A 19,658-nucleotide genomic window follows, 5' to 3' on the forward strand; every position below is an offset into this window, starting at 1 on the left:
TTTTTTGCACTGGGAGATAAACAGACTTAAGGCTGCCAGAGTGGTGAGATTCAATTCAAATCTCTTCTAAAAGAACTTCACATATAATTATTTAATTAGGTGAACAATGGGAAAATAAATAGCCAATACTTGAAACAAAAACCAAAATCAACCACATGAAAAACATAAAAAAGGAAGACAATTAAATTATGACTGCTTATATTACAAACAGAAAATGTTTTGAGGTGATCTCACTGTATTGGCTTTTAACCAACCACCACCTGATTTAACACATTTAAACGCCATGTATCTAGTCTAGATTACAATACTGCAGATTATTATAACTAATCTGAAGATTTACGTACTGTAACCTATTTCCAAACAAGCTGGAGCTGGACAGGGTACACATAGTTACATATAGTTTACGGCATCATAATAACAAAGGATGGCAGACAGTGCAAGCAATGGCTGGCTATTCTCCAAGGAATTTGCAAGGCCATTTCTCAAAAACAGACACTTGGCTCAGATCTTAACATCTTCTTGATCTACAAAAAGCCATAAAAGGCACTGTGGGAAGCTTACTGAGATATGTCAGGAGTGAGAAAGCTCTTCTGTCAAAGACGATTGCCCTCATGGTGGATAAAACATGGTGCTGCAAAATATTTTTTAAATAAGGAGGCATCTGTCTTGCAAAAACTTTATACTAAAGTAAAAGTTTAATCAAATAGAAAATGTGCTTTCTAACACAACGACTAAGGCAGCCCATGCAGAATAAAATAAAATGAATTATAATGAACAATAAAAACATGATTACAAAAAAATTTATCTAGCCTTTAAAATTGGCTTTCAATGCTTTCAAGGTCAATTTACAGGAAACCTTGAGATTTCATGAAAGCAACATTGTTAACCACCTTGTATTGAAAGTAATTGCGAGGCTATTTGGCACATCAGCACAACCTGGACGAAATTCAATAGGTTTATTGTATGCTACATAAAGCTATTCTGGAGTATTACATACACATGGAAAGACAGGCAGACCCCATATACCACAGATACTGAAAATAACCTGCGCTAAAGAGTTCTCACCAAGTTTTGTCAAAACTAGGTAAGGGATTACTTAGATACAAGAAGTGTAAAAGACAGGACAGACTTACAGCCAGCAAACCTCCTTTTAACCACTAAGTTTTGAGACTTTAGTTAACGTTTACTAAAGACTGCCCTTATTAAGTTTCATCACAAGTGAATACGCAGTTCCCTAGCTATATCTACAAAAATGTGATGAACCATAAGACATACCAAAAGACACTATAGGGCCGAGTTTCAGGCTCTGTGATTTTGGTTTATGTTTTAAATAATGGCAGGAACATGCGTGTATATGGAAATCTGTGTCTTAACTTGTTTTAAACATTGTACACAAGTTAGAACTAAGAGGATAAACGGTTCTCTAGATTCCTATACCCGGGTGTACTCATGCTAGGATAGCTAGGATATATTCCGATATATATATATATATTCTTATACTCTATATATATATATATATAGCTCATGATATATATATATATATATATATATATACTAAGATATTGCAACATTTTTTAAAAGCTAGGATGAGAAAAGAAAAACATCAGCTGCTGAAGCAAACAAAACAGAAACCCAAGAACTTATACAGGGTACTGGTTACTATGGCTACCTCAGAGAAGCCTGTTCTCTGTGTTTTTATCTAGCAAGGCTTTGATGGATTGTCAACATGGCATGCCTTTCTTTACTGGCACAGACAGTAAACAAAGCGGGTGTCTTAAGACATTCTCAGAAGATAAAAATAATAGTTGCCAGTAAGAATCATCATTAAACCAAAAAGAAGGGTATTACATGCCAGAGTTTTAAATGTCACAAAGCTTATGAACAAAAACATATCAGCAAGAACAATTCATTTACTCAAGCTATTCATCATTATAATTCCTGTTCAGACTACATTCTTCCAAGGCAATTTCCTAATTGTTGACGGTTCACATTAATGCATGTTAAGACTGTTAGAATGCTCTATTCATATCTCCAAACAGATTTTTTATAATAGTCTGTTCACCGCTTCACTACCTGGTACCACTAATACAGGTAATTTTCCTATTTACTTATTACATAAAGATGTTGTTTTTGCAGGCTTTTAAAAGAAGGTAAAGCGAGGCACTTACAATAGTTGTCGGTTTTCTAATACGTCCTAGTTACTTTCAGGTTGTGGGTCAATTATGCAGAAAAGCAGCTGACCACCAACTGCTTACATCCCTCCCATGACACCAATTACTTGACACGTAAAAGGGGGATTGGCTACCCTTGTAAAAGACATTCCATTAGCTTAAGTATCAGACAGTGAGCTTCCTTTGGTTCACCAGCATAAAGCAAACAGTTTTTAATACTAGATTTGCACCCCCTTGAACCAGGGGCCAGGGGGTATGACTCAAAATTAGATGGGTTGACTAGGTTGAAATACAAGTCAAAAATAGAAATGGTATAAGACTAACGAAAGGTAGCTACAATATGTAAATGTCAACTAGGCCAATTTGTTGTCTTTCAAGGGGTAATACCCACTGCTTTGAAACACAGGAAGACACCTTTGTGTCACCTTTATTTTTTGGCATGCACATAAGCCCATGACAAATACTGTCCAGTTGTTAGTCCAAAGTGTTTGAGGTGTTAAACTTGTATAAATAGATAATAAAAAGAAGTGCTGGTTTTCTAATTCGGTTTTTACAGACTATAAGACACCAAGCGTGACTGTCTGACAATCACAAGTACGAGGTTGAACTTTGGATAAGACTTAACTTGCTTATCCAGCATACTCATCAAGTTTGTCTGTTATAAATTTCATTTTCTTCAAAAAAAGAGAATTTCATAAATATTACTTGTGGTTTACATTCGCAATGAAGAGCTCACAGGCACAGTTTTGAAAGAAGTAGGTGGAACAGAAAACATTTTAAAATAAAATAATGGTATCTGGTACCACCATGTGAGACCTACATAGCGAACTGTAGTACACATCAGGTAAGATTTATGGAACATTTCCATTAGCAATAACCTTTACTGTCAGTGCTCTTTTTTCTGGACAGAAGAAACATTTAAATTAATTGCTCCCCAACTCCATAGTATATCAGGGTTAACAGCTACAGATGAAACCATTTATACAGAGCAATCACTATTACATCTCAAAGCTTAATCTTCAGACACACATCAAAATAACTAACAGAAGCCTACTAAACAATACACTTGCTAGTACAGTTTCAACCTTTAATTCACACAACCATATGTAAATAAACATATTTTCAAACAGCTGCACATTAGCGTCATGCGGTATGATAAAGTAGAAGAATCTGGAGCCAAAACAAACAGTTTTAATGGAGAAAGAGATTGATGAAACCACAGAGGAAAACAGCTAGCAACTGATCAATGTATGTAACATATTTCAACAAAATAGTGCTAAAACTGTAGGTAAGTGAATCTCTGTACTCAGGGTACCTCAATGTTATAGAACAGAAGGTGGCTATAAGTCAAGTTGGACCAAACAATATGCTGTGATTCAAATTCCAGATAAATGTAATTTTGGAAAAGTTAAGCAGTATTTGTACTAGCCTCCCACATTTACTACCAACAGCATACACACCAAAACATTTTGAATGTTTACTAAAGTGTACTAAAGCCTGGGCCTTGCTAGGACAACAAGAAACTTTGATGGTATTGTGTATACTCTCGGTAACACATGCAGGGGACCCAAAAAATAATTACAGCAGAATGATATAATTCCAAAGCGCTGGTGGTTAAATACCCAGCTGCCAATAATCAAACCAATGGGACAGTTATAATCCTGGCATTCAAAAATATCAGGGCTAAGCCAGGAATATACCGAGCGGCCAAATCTTGGAGATGCACAAGCATAGTCCAACATTTTAAAAGCAACTCAGAAAGAATTTGAAAGTATTGAGAACTTTACAGGCCTTGTTACTCAATATTTTGCATTCTTGTCAGTGCTATTTTCATGTTCATGTACACGCTGTTTGGAGAGATCTGACAGCTTGACAAATTGAACTTTAGTCTTATCCCAACCGTTTAAGCCATCTGGGAAGACTCTGATAACATTAACTTCCACTAATGAAACTAAGCTGCAATATTATTTCATGAATGAAAAACTGAATGCAAGAAAACATTTTGGGGTAGATGTAAGTATAGGCTCAGTGAAAGTAATTGCAGATACAAAATTAAAATTGCATATGCACTTAATCACTTAATTAGTGAGACAGTTAACTGGACACTGGCTATGGAGTGATTTCAGCTGTTGAATTGCAAGCTTGAATAAAAGCAATAAAGAAAATCACAGAAAAAAACAATATGCCATGTCTGTCAAGACATGCGCCTTTGTGAAATCAGCAGGCTGGACTAGGGCAGCGTACTGTGGTTCACCATTTTGGGTGCTCACAGCCAGCAATTTCAAACCTGGCGAGAAAGTGTAACCAGACACACTCTGTCAAGAACAGGCCACGAAATGGGAGACCAAGAGTCACAACACCTGCCAAAGATCGACAGATCATTTTGCGGCACCTCACAACTACAGTGACAATCAGTATAATAAAGTCACTGACCTGCTGACTAGAAACCGAGTGTCAGGTTTCGAACAAGCTAGTGTAATCATCTTTATTCCATAGTATTTGATTCACTAATTCAAAGAAAAGTACAGTCATATAAATCATTTAAACTGAATGTCCAGGAATAATAATAATAATAATAATAATAATAATAATAATAATAATAATAATATACCTTATTCAGTATTCTCAAAAGGTTTGTCAAAAATAAGTTTTACTTGAGTGTTTTTGGAGGAATTAAAACATTGAAATATCGTCTAACTTTGAACAAAAAACGATACTAATAAAAATACAAACCATAACCTATAATGCTTGTGCATAGGATTAAATAGATTGTCGACAAAAGGTGAGCGAGGTCGTTGCCAACATTGTAAACCTTTTTGGCGTCTTGGAAGACTTTTTGTACGCTGATAACATAATAATAGGTCCGTCGACTAGCGTTTAATAATGGGTTTTTAAAAATTCTTGAATTACTTATATGTATATATATATATATATATATATATATATATATATATATATCTATAAATCCTTTAAACTGCACACTGTGATTGACCTGAAGAAGTACAGAGGCTGATCTTTTCTTTCTTTCCAAAATGAATTAATGAAGGCGTTTTTCATTTCCACTGTAATTTGTTTCTTTGCTTTCACCATATTTTCATAAATATTGCCATTTGCTCCTTTTTGGCAGAGCAAAGAGAATTTTAAAAGGGGGGTGCCCTTCATTATCACTGCAATGAATACATGAATAGCTGATTATGTGCTATGGAGCAAAACCAGACACTAGCACAGAAAGAATGGAGCAGGGCAACATAGCTGAAAGTTGGGCTGCAAAATATTGGTATAATCAATAAGACTATTCATATTTTTACAAATATTTATGCAATTATGAGGAATCTCCATATGCAAGTGCACTGGTTTTTACTAACCATGTCTGATAATGGTGAACTTTCCCATTCCGTAATGTTTTCATTATTATGTCACTGTGTGAAATCATAACCTGAACCCCTCAAACATGATTTACATAGCTTGCTTTCTGCAGGAAGACGAAATTTTTTTACAAAAAAATTCTTATATCATAAAATAAGTTTTAAAAAAATGTATTTCTAAAAACATAACTAAAAACGCATGGGTGCAGTTCCTTCTAATTATACGATGCTAGAACAGCTGTCAAAAAATGTCTAAATCCTTCAGAAGCCTATAGAACTAAAAGTCCTAAAAAATTTTAAAAAACAAACAGGTCTTTCTGTCACAAGATACTGGTCTAAATACCTCACCACCACCCCTTTACAATGGCAAGTCAGGCACTCATTATCCCAGAACAGGTGCTATGCATGTAGATGTAATAGCACTTGTCAGGACTCATGGAGCCATCATGCCCCAGCCAACCTGGTCCTTTAGGAATTACTTAGCTCTTGACTGACACAGCTCAGGACCTCTCCATGGAACCACTGTCACTGGCTTCTAGGCCTGTTAAATTGTTTGCTGGTTCTGTATTACAGCCTGCCAACTCCAGGGGGAAACTAAAACAGACTTTTTCAATTAATTCCCCTTCAAACATGATTTGAACCGAAAGAATAACATTCAACTCACTAGGGGTTTTCTGTTCATGTTGGAAGCACAATGGAGAGACAGGACCGAAGGAAGGGTGTTAAATGCTCTATGATCCTTCTTTTAATGTCACCTTTTCCAACCCAATTATTTAATTACATCCCCATTACTAAAATGCTGATCATTACAACCCTGATACATAGCAAATCTAATTAATTGTGTATTTTAATTAAAGCAAGCTGTTTCTATGGTTGATTGTTCTTTGCATTAACTAAAGAGTAGCAATGACATGTGGCACAACCACAGAAAATGGTTCATATTCTATTTATAGGGATAACCTTGTCCTTTGATGTGGGTGGCTCCACAGTAAGTGTTACAACAGCCCCCCCGGTGACCAATCAAGATACCCTTAGGATATGGAGGCCAATGGGTGATCCCTGGCCAAGGTTGACTCACCCTGGATGCAAATCTAAATTGAGCGCTCCAGGTGGAAGAAATCTGACTCGGTTAGCAAAGAAAGAAACAGGACCAGAGTCTGACCTCCACAAGCAGGCTAAGCCTGTCCAAACTCAGTATGTAGCTCGTCCCCAAAGATGGAGACACTGATGTGCCTCTTGTGCCACTGAACGGCATGGGAAAGAACAAATGATAGCCTGGCTATCAAACTAAAATGGTCAAATGTTAGGCAGCATGACTTTGTGGAGAAACAGAGCAGAAATACAAAATTGTTATCAAAACCATCCAAAGTGATGTTGTTTCGTAAAAAAGTGGACCGCTAACAATTATACACTTATCTACCTACAGTGCAAATACAGAACAAAAAATAGGTCCTAATTGGACAACGAATTCTCTCTCTCTCTCTCTCTCTCATATATATATATATATATATATATATATATATATATATATATATATATATATATATATATATACACACACACACACACACACAAATGTAAGTGTGACCAGAAACATATAGTTTTTGCTTGGATCTCCACGTTTTAACAACATTATTATTACCTTGTTGTTCTTCATTTTGCAGATTAAGTTTCACACTATACATTTACAAGTTCAAACGTGTTGTTCCTTTTTTCACATTTCACATTCTATTTCAATGTGTTTGGAATCACTCAAAGCCCTTCTGGATTCTGTGGTTCCCACAGTGAGTTTGATATCTGTTTTCCAAAAATACATGGCATTTTGCTTGTTTAAGTGCCAGAACTGAACAGCTTTCTCAATGTGACTTTCTACCTGTAACGCCACACTACACACATTATATATGCCAAAAAAAATTTTTTTTGGACGTACACTAAAGGTTTTTCATTTTTGTATCCTCCTTTCAAACACATACAGTACATCTATATATCATATAGTGCTATCTGTGTGTGTGTGTGTATATATACATATATACACACACACACATATACAAAAACACACACACACAGATAGACAGATAGATAGACAGATAGATAGGAGGTCGGCATGGGTACCTGAAGACCTGGGTTGACTTTTAAATTGCTCGACCTGGGTCTCTTTTACTACCCTGGTATCGATTATTAATTTGAGAATTTATAGAAAATGTAGAAAACATGACAATGCAGTTGTAAGCGCTGGTCACTGGCTGGCGTAATAAAGACAATGTTAAAACAAGCTTTGCATTAGCGGCGAATGCACCTCAGTAATAATAACTGCGGCGGCTATTCTTCTTAGGAACTAAATCGGAAACAAAATCACATAATATCCTGTTGGGTTTAAATCAGTGATAACTGTGATTCATTAATAAATTCCTGTGTGGCTTCCAGAATGATTCATCTACAGTTATTGTGCAAATATAGTTTCTTACCGAAAAGATGAAATAAGAGCCTTTATTTCGAAGTAAATAAACAAATAACTAAAGTACTGTGAGCGATGTACCCCAGAAAAAAAACAAAACCGTAAACATTTTTTTTTTATTTTAATGAAGTTATTAAGAAAAAGCATACGCACTTAAAAATGCATAAGGTGCAAAGTACAAAATTAAATCAGTATGAGAAAAACCTTACTCACACTTACGAAACATGTACCTATTTTGTTTCGGGTTAAATAATAGGGATCCTGGGTGGCGCATCGCATGCAGTGCAGGATGCGCCCTATATCGCATGGAGTGCAGGAATGCACCCTATAGCCTGGAGATTGCCAGTTCAAGTCCAGGCTATTCCACTGCCAACCGTGGACGGAAGTTCCCAGGGACGACGCACAATTGGCTGAGCGCCGCCCGAGTGGGGAGGGCTTAGGTCGCCCAGGGTGTCCTCGGCTCACAGCAGTGAGCCAGGTTGAAAAAAATAATCGGGCTTTCCAAATTGGGGAGAAAATGAGTCAAAAATAAATTGCCAATTCCAGATTTATAAAAATAAATAAATAGAATTCCACACAATGCTTTGCGTGGATGCCAAGTTAATGTAAGACTGAAATATTTATGTTTATTTATCAGTTCAGATTTGGAGGACTGCACTTTTAAGTTTCTTTTTGGGCTATTGTGTTTGCCATAGAGTGACCGGTGGACAATAAAGATGTCAAATCAAATGCGACAAAAACAGATACATCGGAAAAGCGAGAGAAAGAGAAGCAGAACTAATGTACTTTTGTTCTGTGTAAACTACAGATCAGATTGAGAAAATAAATTAAAATCTCCATTATTGTAACCCTTGCATCGGCCTGAATCAATACAAGCACAACATTACATTAGCAACAACAACAACAATGGAATATGGCCAATAGATGTCACAAAGAATCCTGCAGCATGAAGTACGCAGCAGTGGGTACCTGGTTCCTGATTTTCTACCCGTGCCGACCTCTAATATATCTCGATATATCTATCTACATACACACATACACTGTGCAAGGAGCAGGCTATTAAAATGACATGACTTACTCTTAAAATCTACTGTGGTAGTTAAAAATGATCATAGCCTGAATTAACAGCCATGGTTATAACTCATTTTACTTTGAAAACATATCACAACGAGTATTGCAATGAAAATGTATTAATTTCAGGTGGTTATAATTACACGCACAGCTCTGTGCAGAATTTAATTTGTCAATCCTTAAGTGGCACATGCACAGCAGACAATACGTAACTTGTTTTAATTAGCGCTATTTATACTGTTGTGGAAATTAATTTCAGTTACAGAACAGTTTCAGTTACTGATAAAAGTGCTAAACGAACACTACAATTAGAACTGCCAACTTGATATGCAAGACCTGTGTCTGTTTTGTCTCTGCTGTTTCAAAGTTTTACTTTGCAGCAAATAAACTCGACAAGTAACGCTAAAACAGAATGGTCAATCAGGGTCCACGGAGGCTCACCAAGTCAAAGCTCAAGCCAGGAAGCCGATATGGACTGAGGACCCGCAGGGAGCTCTGCATTGGCCTTCGCGCTCATGCAGGGTAATGGAGGAATATCAGGGACCTCTACTTGGTCAGGCACCAGATGAGTCCAGGTGGAGACTTCTCAGACTAGATATACCGGGGAGGCTAGAGTTCCGCAGTTTGCAACATCCCTTGCTTGGACGAGATGGGTAAAGAGAGGACTGGCACAACAGAAGAATGGAAGTTGTCTACTGATCTTATAAGGCAGTATTCAATTTAGGCATCTTTTAGAATACATCACATCTGACTTGTGAATTATGTTTCTATTAATAACTGTTCTGCAGCAGACTAGCAATATTGTTCTACAGATGCTGTGGTCCCTTACCTCATGCCCTCAGTGGACTTGTTTTGGTAGTTGCGGTAGAGTTGTGGCATGCCCAGCATGGCTTCGGTGAACACAGCAAGGAAGCCCAGTGTTTCCACAAAGATACCGGAGTCCAGGAAGAGGTAGGTAATGTAAGCTGCTAAAGCAGTGAATGATAGGACACACTGCAGATAATCCATAAACCTGCTCCACAGCCAGAAGTATTTCAATTCAAAATCTGAAACCAAAGACAAATAATGGTGTTGGTCAGTTAGTCCACTACATGTCATAGTGGGTGAGACAGAGTGATTGAATAAGTTTGCTGTAATGTCTTTTTGTAATGGGGGAATAATAAACAGTACTACAGTATGGACAGCCACTGTTAAAATTATTGAAAAACAAACTGCCAACTAGAGAGGAACTAGGAACTGAATGAAATAAATATGGCACCACTATAACAATATAAAACTGTGTCTATGGCAGCACCACAAACATTGACATACTCACAACCTAAATATGTTTAAATGATTCTGTTTTAATAGTTTTCTATTGAACAACACAAGGGATTAAACATCTGTGGCCTCAGATTCACTTCCATCTATCCTGCCTAATGGAGCTTTTGGAATTCTGGTTGGCAGAAGAAAGTTAGTGTTCATAAATTATAAACCAGCACACAATGCCTATTATATTTTTACAGTGCTATATAATAGCTGCCTTTGGAACACTGCATTAGTCCCTTGCGTGAGTGTTATTAGTATGAGAGGATTATGGATGGCAAGTCTCAAAAGGGAAAGTATATGGTGCCCCACTGGCAAACAAAGGTCAAAGTCATTCCTTGTACAAAGATAGCTGTGCTGAATTTGAGAACCAGTTCTTGGTGCGAATTAAATCAGACAGAAAAATATAAGAAACTTGACATCTGCTGGAGCAGAAATCCTATATTTAGCTGTCCAAGACCAAAGGGGTTTTATACCTGTGTTTGTGATGTCAGTGCACAACAGTCACTTTGCAGTTCATTTCACACAGAGCTCCCTTTTTATTGCACTGCAGCTAGGCACGTCTTTAAAATCATGCAAATGTAAAAAACAACAAGAAAATTAGAAAGTTTTGCCTCTTGATAATCCAAAAATATGAAACTCTTTGATTATCCCAAATAAATAAACGTCTTGAAACATTTGCGGACCAAAATGTGTGTATGCAAAGAAGTTCTGAGTGTTTTAAACACCAGAAAGTTTGTTGAATAGTCACACACAACTTCACTGAAAGGAATTGAAAGGCACATTTTAGAAACATAAAATACATCCCCTGCCGTTAAAAATATTTGTTCTTTGTATCATGAAAAAAGTAAGTCTGTGGTGGGCATCTGCAGCAAAGAAACCCCACACAGAGTTTCACAAGAATGTGAATGATACCGCCTTCAATAGTCACAGTATGTTGAATAACATCAATAATTGTCCATGCAAAGTTCTAAATTAATATGCATAAGTGTGTCACGTCTTACTGTATAATTTGTTCAAAGAAATACATGTACCCATGGAATGTTTGAATATGCAATAATAATTTCTTCAGTTTCATTTTGTCTTTCTTTATTCGTCTTCTTTACTAGATCATAACCTAAAGCAAGTTTAAAAAAATAAAGCTTATTTGAATTGGCCTTTATTTAAATGTCTGCAGAGGGAAAAAAATCAAGCCTTTTAATGTAGTACATCTGCCTTGTTCAGATAACAGTTTGCCTAAGGGCCGAAGTTACAGTGAATGGCAAAGTATTTCTCCCTTCTGCCATAATCTTCAAGTATCAGAAACACAGATGGCCATTGCAGTAAAAAAAAAAAAAAAAAACAGAAGGAAACCTAGCTGTGTTGAGGCTCTATCATCCCTTTGTTGTTAGGGCCTTTTTAGCAAACACAGTGCATCTGGCACATTTCAGTCAAACTTTAAAACAGTAACAAATACAATACAACCAAAAACATGTGCAAGCATTAAAAAAATGGTTTAATCAAAATAAACACATTCTTATGATTATCCTAATACCAATGCCTAAAATATTTGAATCGGAAATCCATCAAACGATATACTGCACATGCACTAGCCTAAAAAGAACAGAATAGAAAAGTCTTATTTACACATACCAATGTTTTTGACAGTTACCAGACATTTAAAAATCCTTTATTTATGAGCAATTTATATATCTGTAGTTTTCAATTACGCCAAGAACTACTGCATAAAAATATTTGAATTTTAAATTATAAATCGAATGTTAAATAAGAAAATATTTCAACAACGTTTGAAAAGAAATTGTTATAAAAATTATTTTCTTTCATTGTCTGCTTAATTAAAAATTATAAGGCTGCTAAGTGAAAGGAATTAATTTTATTTATTTAATTTTTCATATATACACAGTTATGGAGAATAAATAGGTATCACTTTATGAATGGACACGGGTCTTTAGTGACCAGTCACTGTGACCGTCAGCAGTGCCATGCTCACTGACAAATATATAAAAAGAAGTTAATAAGTAAACACAGTGATGTCTGCTACATTGTTTACTAAAAATACAGCCCTGCTGGACTGCAGGTGACAACAATACTTTACTTCCTGGGCCAAATATTTTTTACGTCATTACAGCGTTTCTCATAGCTGACACGAAAGAAAACAACGGCTCAAAGAAAAATAAAATAAAATAAATAAATAAAAACAAACCTAAACAAAACGGTCCAACTAAACTAAAATCCAAAGTGTGGAATCTTTTTTTTTTTTTTTTCCCCCTAAATGAAAAGGGAAATGAGTTTGATGAGTCAAATGCGCGATTTGCAAAAACATTCCGTACAGAAGTTAAGTATATTACTAGAAATATAACCAACCTTTCCGTGCACTTGAAGACGTCAAAATATAAATGTAGACTGCACTGCACGACAACCTCTAGCTACATCAAATTCTTTTACTGTCTTTTTCCAACAAAAACTTGGGTCAAATTTCTGCAGGGCTAAAAGCAATTACATTATCCATTGCCAAGATAATTTGCAAAGACCTCAGGCCCTACAGTGTTGTCAAAATGGTGGCTTTAGTTTAGACTGACTTGCTAGAAACTTTGGAGCCGAGATATATCATACCCAGTCGTCAGTACTTCATGACAAATGTATCCCAGAGTCAAACAGGATGTCCTAGAATCGGTAGCAAAGGCAGAGGGGATAACAACAGACGGCTGGACATCTTGTTCAACGGAAGGAAGGGTACGTTACAATTACCTCTCATCACTGAGAACTCCAGACTGGGAACTGGACAATCACGTTCTATAGACAAGAACACTACAGGTAGCCCATACGTTAAAAACATTGGCGCTGTTCTGAGAAAAGCCTGCACTGAATGAAAAACTTTCATATTAAAAAAAACACTGTGCTGATAACCGACAATGCAAGTAACATGAGTAAAGCCGGAGAAAAGGCCAGCATTACTGCTCACGTTAAGTGCTTTGCGCACTCTATTAACTGCTTCCCAAAAAGGGACTGACAATTGTGACAGCTGCACGGCTCTTCGGTAGGATGAGGATTGTGTCCTTTTTTTAAAAAAAAAAAATCGTAGTCCTACCACTTCTAGCACTGCGTGAAAAGCAGAAATTGTTGTGCATTCCAGAACATAAACTGAAACAAGATGTAACTACGAGATGGAATAGCTCATACGACTTGCTCGAGATAATTTCTTCAGCAACAAACTGCCGTCTACATGACTCTTATGTCGAAAGAGCTTCAGAAAGGGGCAAGTGAAGTGAGCACTGAATGAGTCCGACAACCAGCGCTGAAGAAATAGTCAAGGTAATGGGTCCCATAAAAAGAGCAACATCTGACATCAAAAACGCAACGTCTGACAACCTGATGAAGCAGTACACTGACGTACGAGACGTAGTCAACATTGTATTACATCCATGATTCTAAGCCTTGCCTTTCCTGTGAGGTGAAGAAAAATTCATTTAGAAAAATGTCCATTGACACAGTAAACTTCTGGGAAAACAAGGCAAGCTACAATATTGAATTTACTTATTCAATATTTAAATGCTGTAGATAATGGGGAAAAAATATATACTATAAAAGATAGCTATTTCAAATTAAGCTTATCACTATTAATATCATATCTGTACGTAAAAAAACGTTAAAAGTATAATGTTACCAATACAGTAGTTTTTCTGTTTGTTTTTCTCGTGAACTATTGTGGAGCTACCTTTAGTGAATAAAAGTTTGAGCACCCTTCTATATATTACCTTTTTTTCACCTTCATATGTTGTTCCTTGTTTGTTTAAACTGTTGCCTTTTTATTCAATAAATCAGGAAAAGTCGTTGTCGAGCTGTGCTCCAGGATTTAAAGTAGGCTTCAGTTTTTTCCATTTTTATTCTGAAATTTCTTAGCACATCCCCTAGTTTAATTTTCTATCAAATTAATTCAGTCGTTATATAGAGGTGTATGTGTATGTGTTTGTTTGTATGTATATGTGTGTGTGGCTGCTTGTTCAGGGGTAGAGGGCTGGCAAGTGTATGCTTGCCTTGGACCCAGTGATTATTCCGGACCTGTCTGTAATGGAACCAACAAACAACTAATGCCTGTATTAGCACTATGTCTGTCTGATAATTGTAATGATCAAGCAGGCATATTGTAAAAACGAAGGGCTCTTATCATGGCTACACTGCAAAAGAGGCTGTTTGCTATTGCAACATATGAGAATATTGTTATGCTAGTGAGAGGTAAGAAAGAAAAAAAAAGCATTAGGTAATTATTTCCCCTTAAGTCACAGATGAAATTAATTTGGTCACCTCAGTGTGCCTTACTCATAACAGGCCCAAGGCCAAAGAATCACACTGAAGATTTGGTGACATGCTGGGGAAATAGTGCTGGGTAAAATAATTGTCTCTACCTGGAGATGATGAAAAAAATGGATCACATAAGCTCACTCGACTCACCTTTTCTCTAAATGTATCACCCATGTATTTTTGGAGGCAGTTTGGATCAAGTGATTGGGAGAGCCTTGGTTCAAATTACATATAGGCTTATCTGTAAAACTGCAGGCACTTTCCAGAATACATATTGTATTTGTTATAATACCTTGAGGCTGGATGTTTAAACACATTCCAGGTGCAATCTTCCATTTCAGTAATACTGTACAAAAAAAAGTTAATAGACGACAAGGGCTTTAACAAACATGTAATTTAAAATTAAAAACAGGTACTGCTAAAACTGTCACTGGTTTGTAAAATAAAAATTATCCAAGCTGTAGCACCGGTTAAACAACAGAATTCCTGAAAATAATAGATCTCTTACCATTAACTTGCACGCTGATTTCCAAAAGTGCTTCCAAAAGTAACACAAAAATAACATTTTTTTCAGCCAGCAAGCAATGGTTTGTACAGCTTGATATTTCTTTATATATATGCTGTTGAAGTATGTCGCAATTGGAAACCAACGCTTCATAAAGAAGTGACATCTTCACCATCTGCTGTAATGCTGTAGTCAGCCAGTATTATTTAACCTTTCTGTTGTTTTCACCGTATTCCCGGTTAATTTTTCCAATATTTAGTTACACTTCAGACTTCTGAAATGTAACTGGTGCCACAGTATTTATATTGGGACTGCCGTACTCAAAATGCAAATCCCTCTTATGCTGTCTAATGACTAAAACTGGCGCAGGCTGTACCTTGGTATGTCGCCTGTACAGGGAGCCAAAGTTTAGCATAATGTCAAAAGAAATCTTTTAAATTGAATGTACCCATATTACTTTGAATTAACGCCCCAGAGTTTATTTAAAATTGCCAAAAACATCTGCAGCTCTTATTCAAGGGTGGCGGTAATTAGAAGTACTACGGTTTTCGAAAGGAGCAATTTTTCTATTGCAGTATTTGAGGAAGGCGTTGTGACAGGGAGCCCTGTCGCTGGTTTGAGGAGTATGGGCATGCCTTTGGGAAAGCAGCTGCGATGCGCAGCAGGAGATGCGTTGCCAGGTGACTATTTGAGCAGTGGGCTTGCCCTGCGCTAGGGTAGTAGGTTCCTGGAACGGTACGTTTCGTGTAGTAGGACTAGTGCTCGCCATTTTGTGTGACAAACCTTTATTTTTTAGCTTTGTTTTGTTTTGTTTATTAACTATGACACTAGGGCTACCATTACTTGTACCCTAGTGTCAGCACTGTGTTGTGTTTAATTCTGCACGCCTGGGCGGCGTGTCAACACCAATGCTCTGTGTCTGTCTCCGTATTATCCAGTGACTACCCACACATTTAACATCACCCTGTTACAGGTGTATATTGAAGTTTATTTCTGCAGATACAACTTGATGAGGATGACAAAGGATTCCTACAACTTTAAACTGAAAGCCGTTGAGCTTGCGGATCAGATCAGTGTTTGACTAGGTGAGGACACATACCAGTGTAGCGTGGAGAGGGAAATAATAACAAGAGAGAAAGTCAATTCAACAGATAAGTTTATTTTCCCTTTCTTTTGTTACAGCAGTTTCTAAGAGTTGCAAGGCTGAACTCTAATATACGGTGCATTTCTTCCTCACAGTCTCCTGGTCCCAGACAGGGCCTCGTGATCAGTTGATCCTGTGACTATCCCCTAACAGCAACACTACAGCGAGAGCTACACTAGCTTATGCTTGACATTCCAAAACGCCACACCCCCAACTCTCTGAACTTCCTGTCTGGATCAGGATTCTGCAGCGCCTCATTATCCAAAATACCGTGCATACAACCAAAACCGAAATTTAGTAGTTGCCAATTTTTTTTTATATTTTCGAATATTTTACTTTAAAATGTAATGAATAAACCAAGAATTACAAGAAGTGTAACAAATCAAAACTGCACTAACACCGTAGTTCAGGGAGAAGGAACAGAGAGATCAGAATGGCGAGTTTTGAATTTATTTGAGTACTTTTGCTTTTTTTTCACTACTTTAATTAATCACCCGTCCTGTTCAGATTAATTTAATATCTCATGTACACTTCGGTTTCCCAAAAGTTCAATATTTATATAAATCTCAGTAATGTTTATTGCGATAAATTCCAATATGTCTGCCGTTTTTCTTTTTAAATTCTAGGTGTATGGATATCTGCTAGTGATTTGCTGATTTTTGAAAAAAGTGTGGACCCAGGGTGATATGCTGTAATATCAACACCCCCATGTGACCTGTTTTGACCAATCAGGACAGAGTATTTAAAATACCCATTTTATAAATTATATGTACTGCAGACTCAGCCATAGTAGAAAATTCAATGCTCCTCAGGAAGACTATTGTTACCACCAGGATAGCCCCCTATCAGTAACAACAATTTTCTACTATAGCTCTCCTCTCCGGTCCATATCTACTATAAATATATAAAAAGACACTTCTCTTAGGATTACATTTCGACATGCATTAGTGCTTCATCTGGTAAGAACAGCTTGAAAAGTCTGTCTCAGCATGCAGTTTAAGTTTGTCATACCATACGTCATAAAGGGGTGACATCATCACCATCTAATGTAGCAAAAGTGATTGGCACCTGTTGTAGATATCTTAAGCCCACCTTCTGCGATACAAACAAGGTTCCTTATTGGTTCAGACACTTCATGTTGGCAGGCTTTTCTGGTTGAGATTATGGGCCCTTGCCTTGAGAAAGGCATATTTTAATTAGCCAGTTTTATTTCAAAAAAGATAATGGGAGCAGTAACACAAAAGATTATCTAAACTAAATCAAACATATTGTTCTACTGTTATAATGACATTGAAGACAAAAGCTCTACCTCAGAATAGCTGGATTCATGATAAATACTGAAAAACTGACATTTGTGAAATGCTTAGTTGTCAGCTTGCAAAACATAACAGGGCAGGCTATATCTGTGCTGTGTAACCTGACAACTAAGCATCACCCAGGCCAACACCTTTGACATAGCCTGTCAATCTGCCTGTCAAATGTACAACCTGACATTTCTAAATAAGCTCTGAGCAAGCTCTAAAACAAATCAATGTTCACATCAATCAGCGTGTATAGGAACACAATGAAAAGCAATCAGTTCAAATCACAGATTACACAACAATAAAACCAAACGCACTTGAAGCAGTGGGCAGGTCTAAAGGTTTGTTGGTTTTCAACTTCCATTAAATGTGTTACTAAGAGCATATCATTAAGCAATAGCCATACTGTTCCAATCTGTGCACTTCAAGTTACAAACAAGACACAAATTACAAAATCATTCTCAAGACATTTTTTGCTGTGAACACACACACAGAAATACATTCTCAATCTTTTATGAAACCCCAATAAAACTTTGAGGACTGTTTCAAGGAATGTTTTGTGGGCTGTGTTTTATTTATTTATTTATTTTAAACACAGTTTAACCTAAGTGAATGTTTATAAACATTTTTTAAAACAGTCCTTAAAAGTTCTTAAAGTTTTGCAAATAGGACCCACAATCTCAACATACTTTTTCTCCACATATGGATGACTTTTTATGTTACATAACCATATTCCATCATCTTTTTTTAAAAAATGAATATCATTCTCCACAGGTATTTGTTCACTATCCAACCAATCATCCCAAGTTTTAGAGCGCTTTAAGTCCAGTCTCTCAAACACTGAATATTAGCTTTTGGACCACAAGGTCACAGATTAAATGTTAGGGATAACCTTGACCTGAACAGTACACAGCTTCACAATATGATTGACTGCAACACTAGGCAATCTGCATTCCTGCTCTAAAAGGTTGAGACAAACCTCTAGCACAACTGACAGCTAGACTAAACAGTCCCAAAATTAAATTAAAACAGAACACAGCTTTGGGTAGCTTTAAAGCAATAGTGACTGTTTTGAAGTGGTTCTTTTGAAAAACAAAACAATTTAAACTGATGTATTTTGATTATGTCCTTGTGGGTGTTGAGCTGCATAAACATATTAAAAAATAAATAAATAAATAAATCATCCACAAAAAACAGCCTTGAAACACGTGTACAAAACCTATAAGCTTGTGTATGTGGCAAGAACTGTATTTATAACAGGGATTTCCATCAAAAACCTCAATTCACCTCCCAAAGCAGAAGCCCTGTCCCCAAGAAATAGCTCAGTCTTAGGACCCAATTCAGCTCCCATGGCTATTTCATAAGCACCAACCCACAACATTATTTGCCTCATGGCCCAGCAACACTGTAACACTTAGATTGCCATTCCTTACCTAGAAGCGTCACGTGCATGCCCAGAGCTCAGTGTAGGTCCTGGTTTAAACATTTTAACTGAGCACAACTGATTGCAAACATGCAGAAGAGAGTGGGAAGGCAGGCTGCAAAAATAATCAGCTACTGACACCTGGAGAACAACAAGCTGTACTACATGCAGAAATGCATGAAACCAGCCAATTTAAAGTAGTACATGCTGGCATTTTTCTTATTATAAACACAGGGAAATCAATTTCTTCTAGTCAGTTATATAAAATGATAGGAAGAAGTGTATCCATGTTATACCTATTCTTTAAACAGAGAGGCAATATGTATTAAGGCTGATCAGGTCTGACTCACTGAATCATGTGATTGAGTTCACCTTCTCACCAACAGTGATGGGAGCGAGGTAGTTAACCTGCGCGGGAGCGAGGTAACAAATATCGACCGTGATACAATGCCTTCCAACGTTTGACAATTATTTTCTAAAATAGAAAATAGCAAGAAAGTAAAGAGTTGCCTATGCGACAAGTGTCTGGGATACACCGGCATCACAACTAATATGCGTGACTATTTAATAAGATGGGACCCTACAACACTCCAAACAAAATCTGACAGTGATAAAAAAA

The 19,658-nt window shown here is 36.8% G+C and overlaps 1 protein-coding gene across 3 annotated transcripts in view; it reads right to left on the bottom strand.

The window, feature by feature from the left end:
- The window catches only part of LOC121313334 (solute carrier family 66 member 2), a 51,365-nt gene that overhangs the window by 1,969 nt on the left and 29,738 nt on the right, over positions 1–19,658 (bottom strand). For all 3 annotated transcript variants that reach the window (XM_041245744.1, XM_041245746.1, XM_041245745.1), the window contains one exon: positions 9,892–10,108. In XM_041245744.1, the coding sequence (XP_041101678.1) occupies positions 9,892–10,108 (217 nt within the window). The remainder of the gene's footprint in view (positions 1–9,891; positions 10,109–19,658) is intronic.

The sequence above is a fragment of the Polyodon spathula genome, chromosome 3, assembly GCF_017654505.1.
Source record: "Polyodon spathula isolate WHYD16114869_AA chromosome 3, ASM1765450v1, whole genome shotgun sequence".
NCBI classification, from domain to species: domain Eukaryota; kingdom Metazoa; phylum Chordata; class Actinopteri; order Acipenseriformes; family Polyodontidae; genus Polyodon; species Polyodon spathula.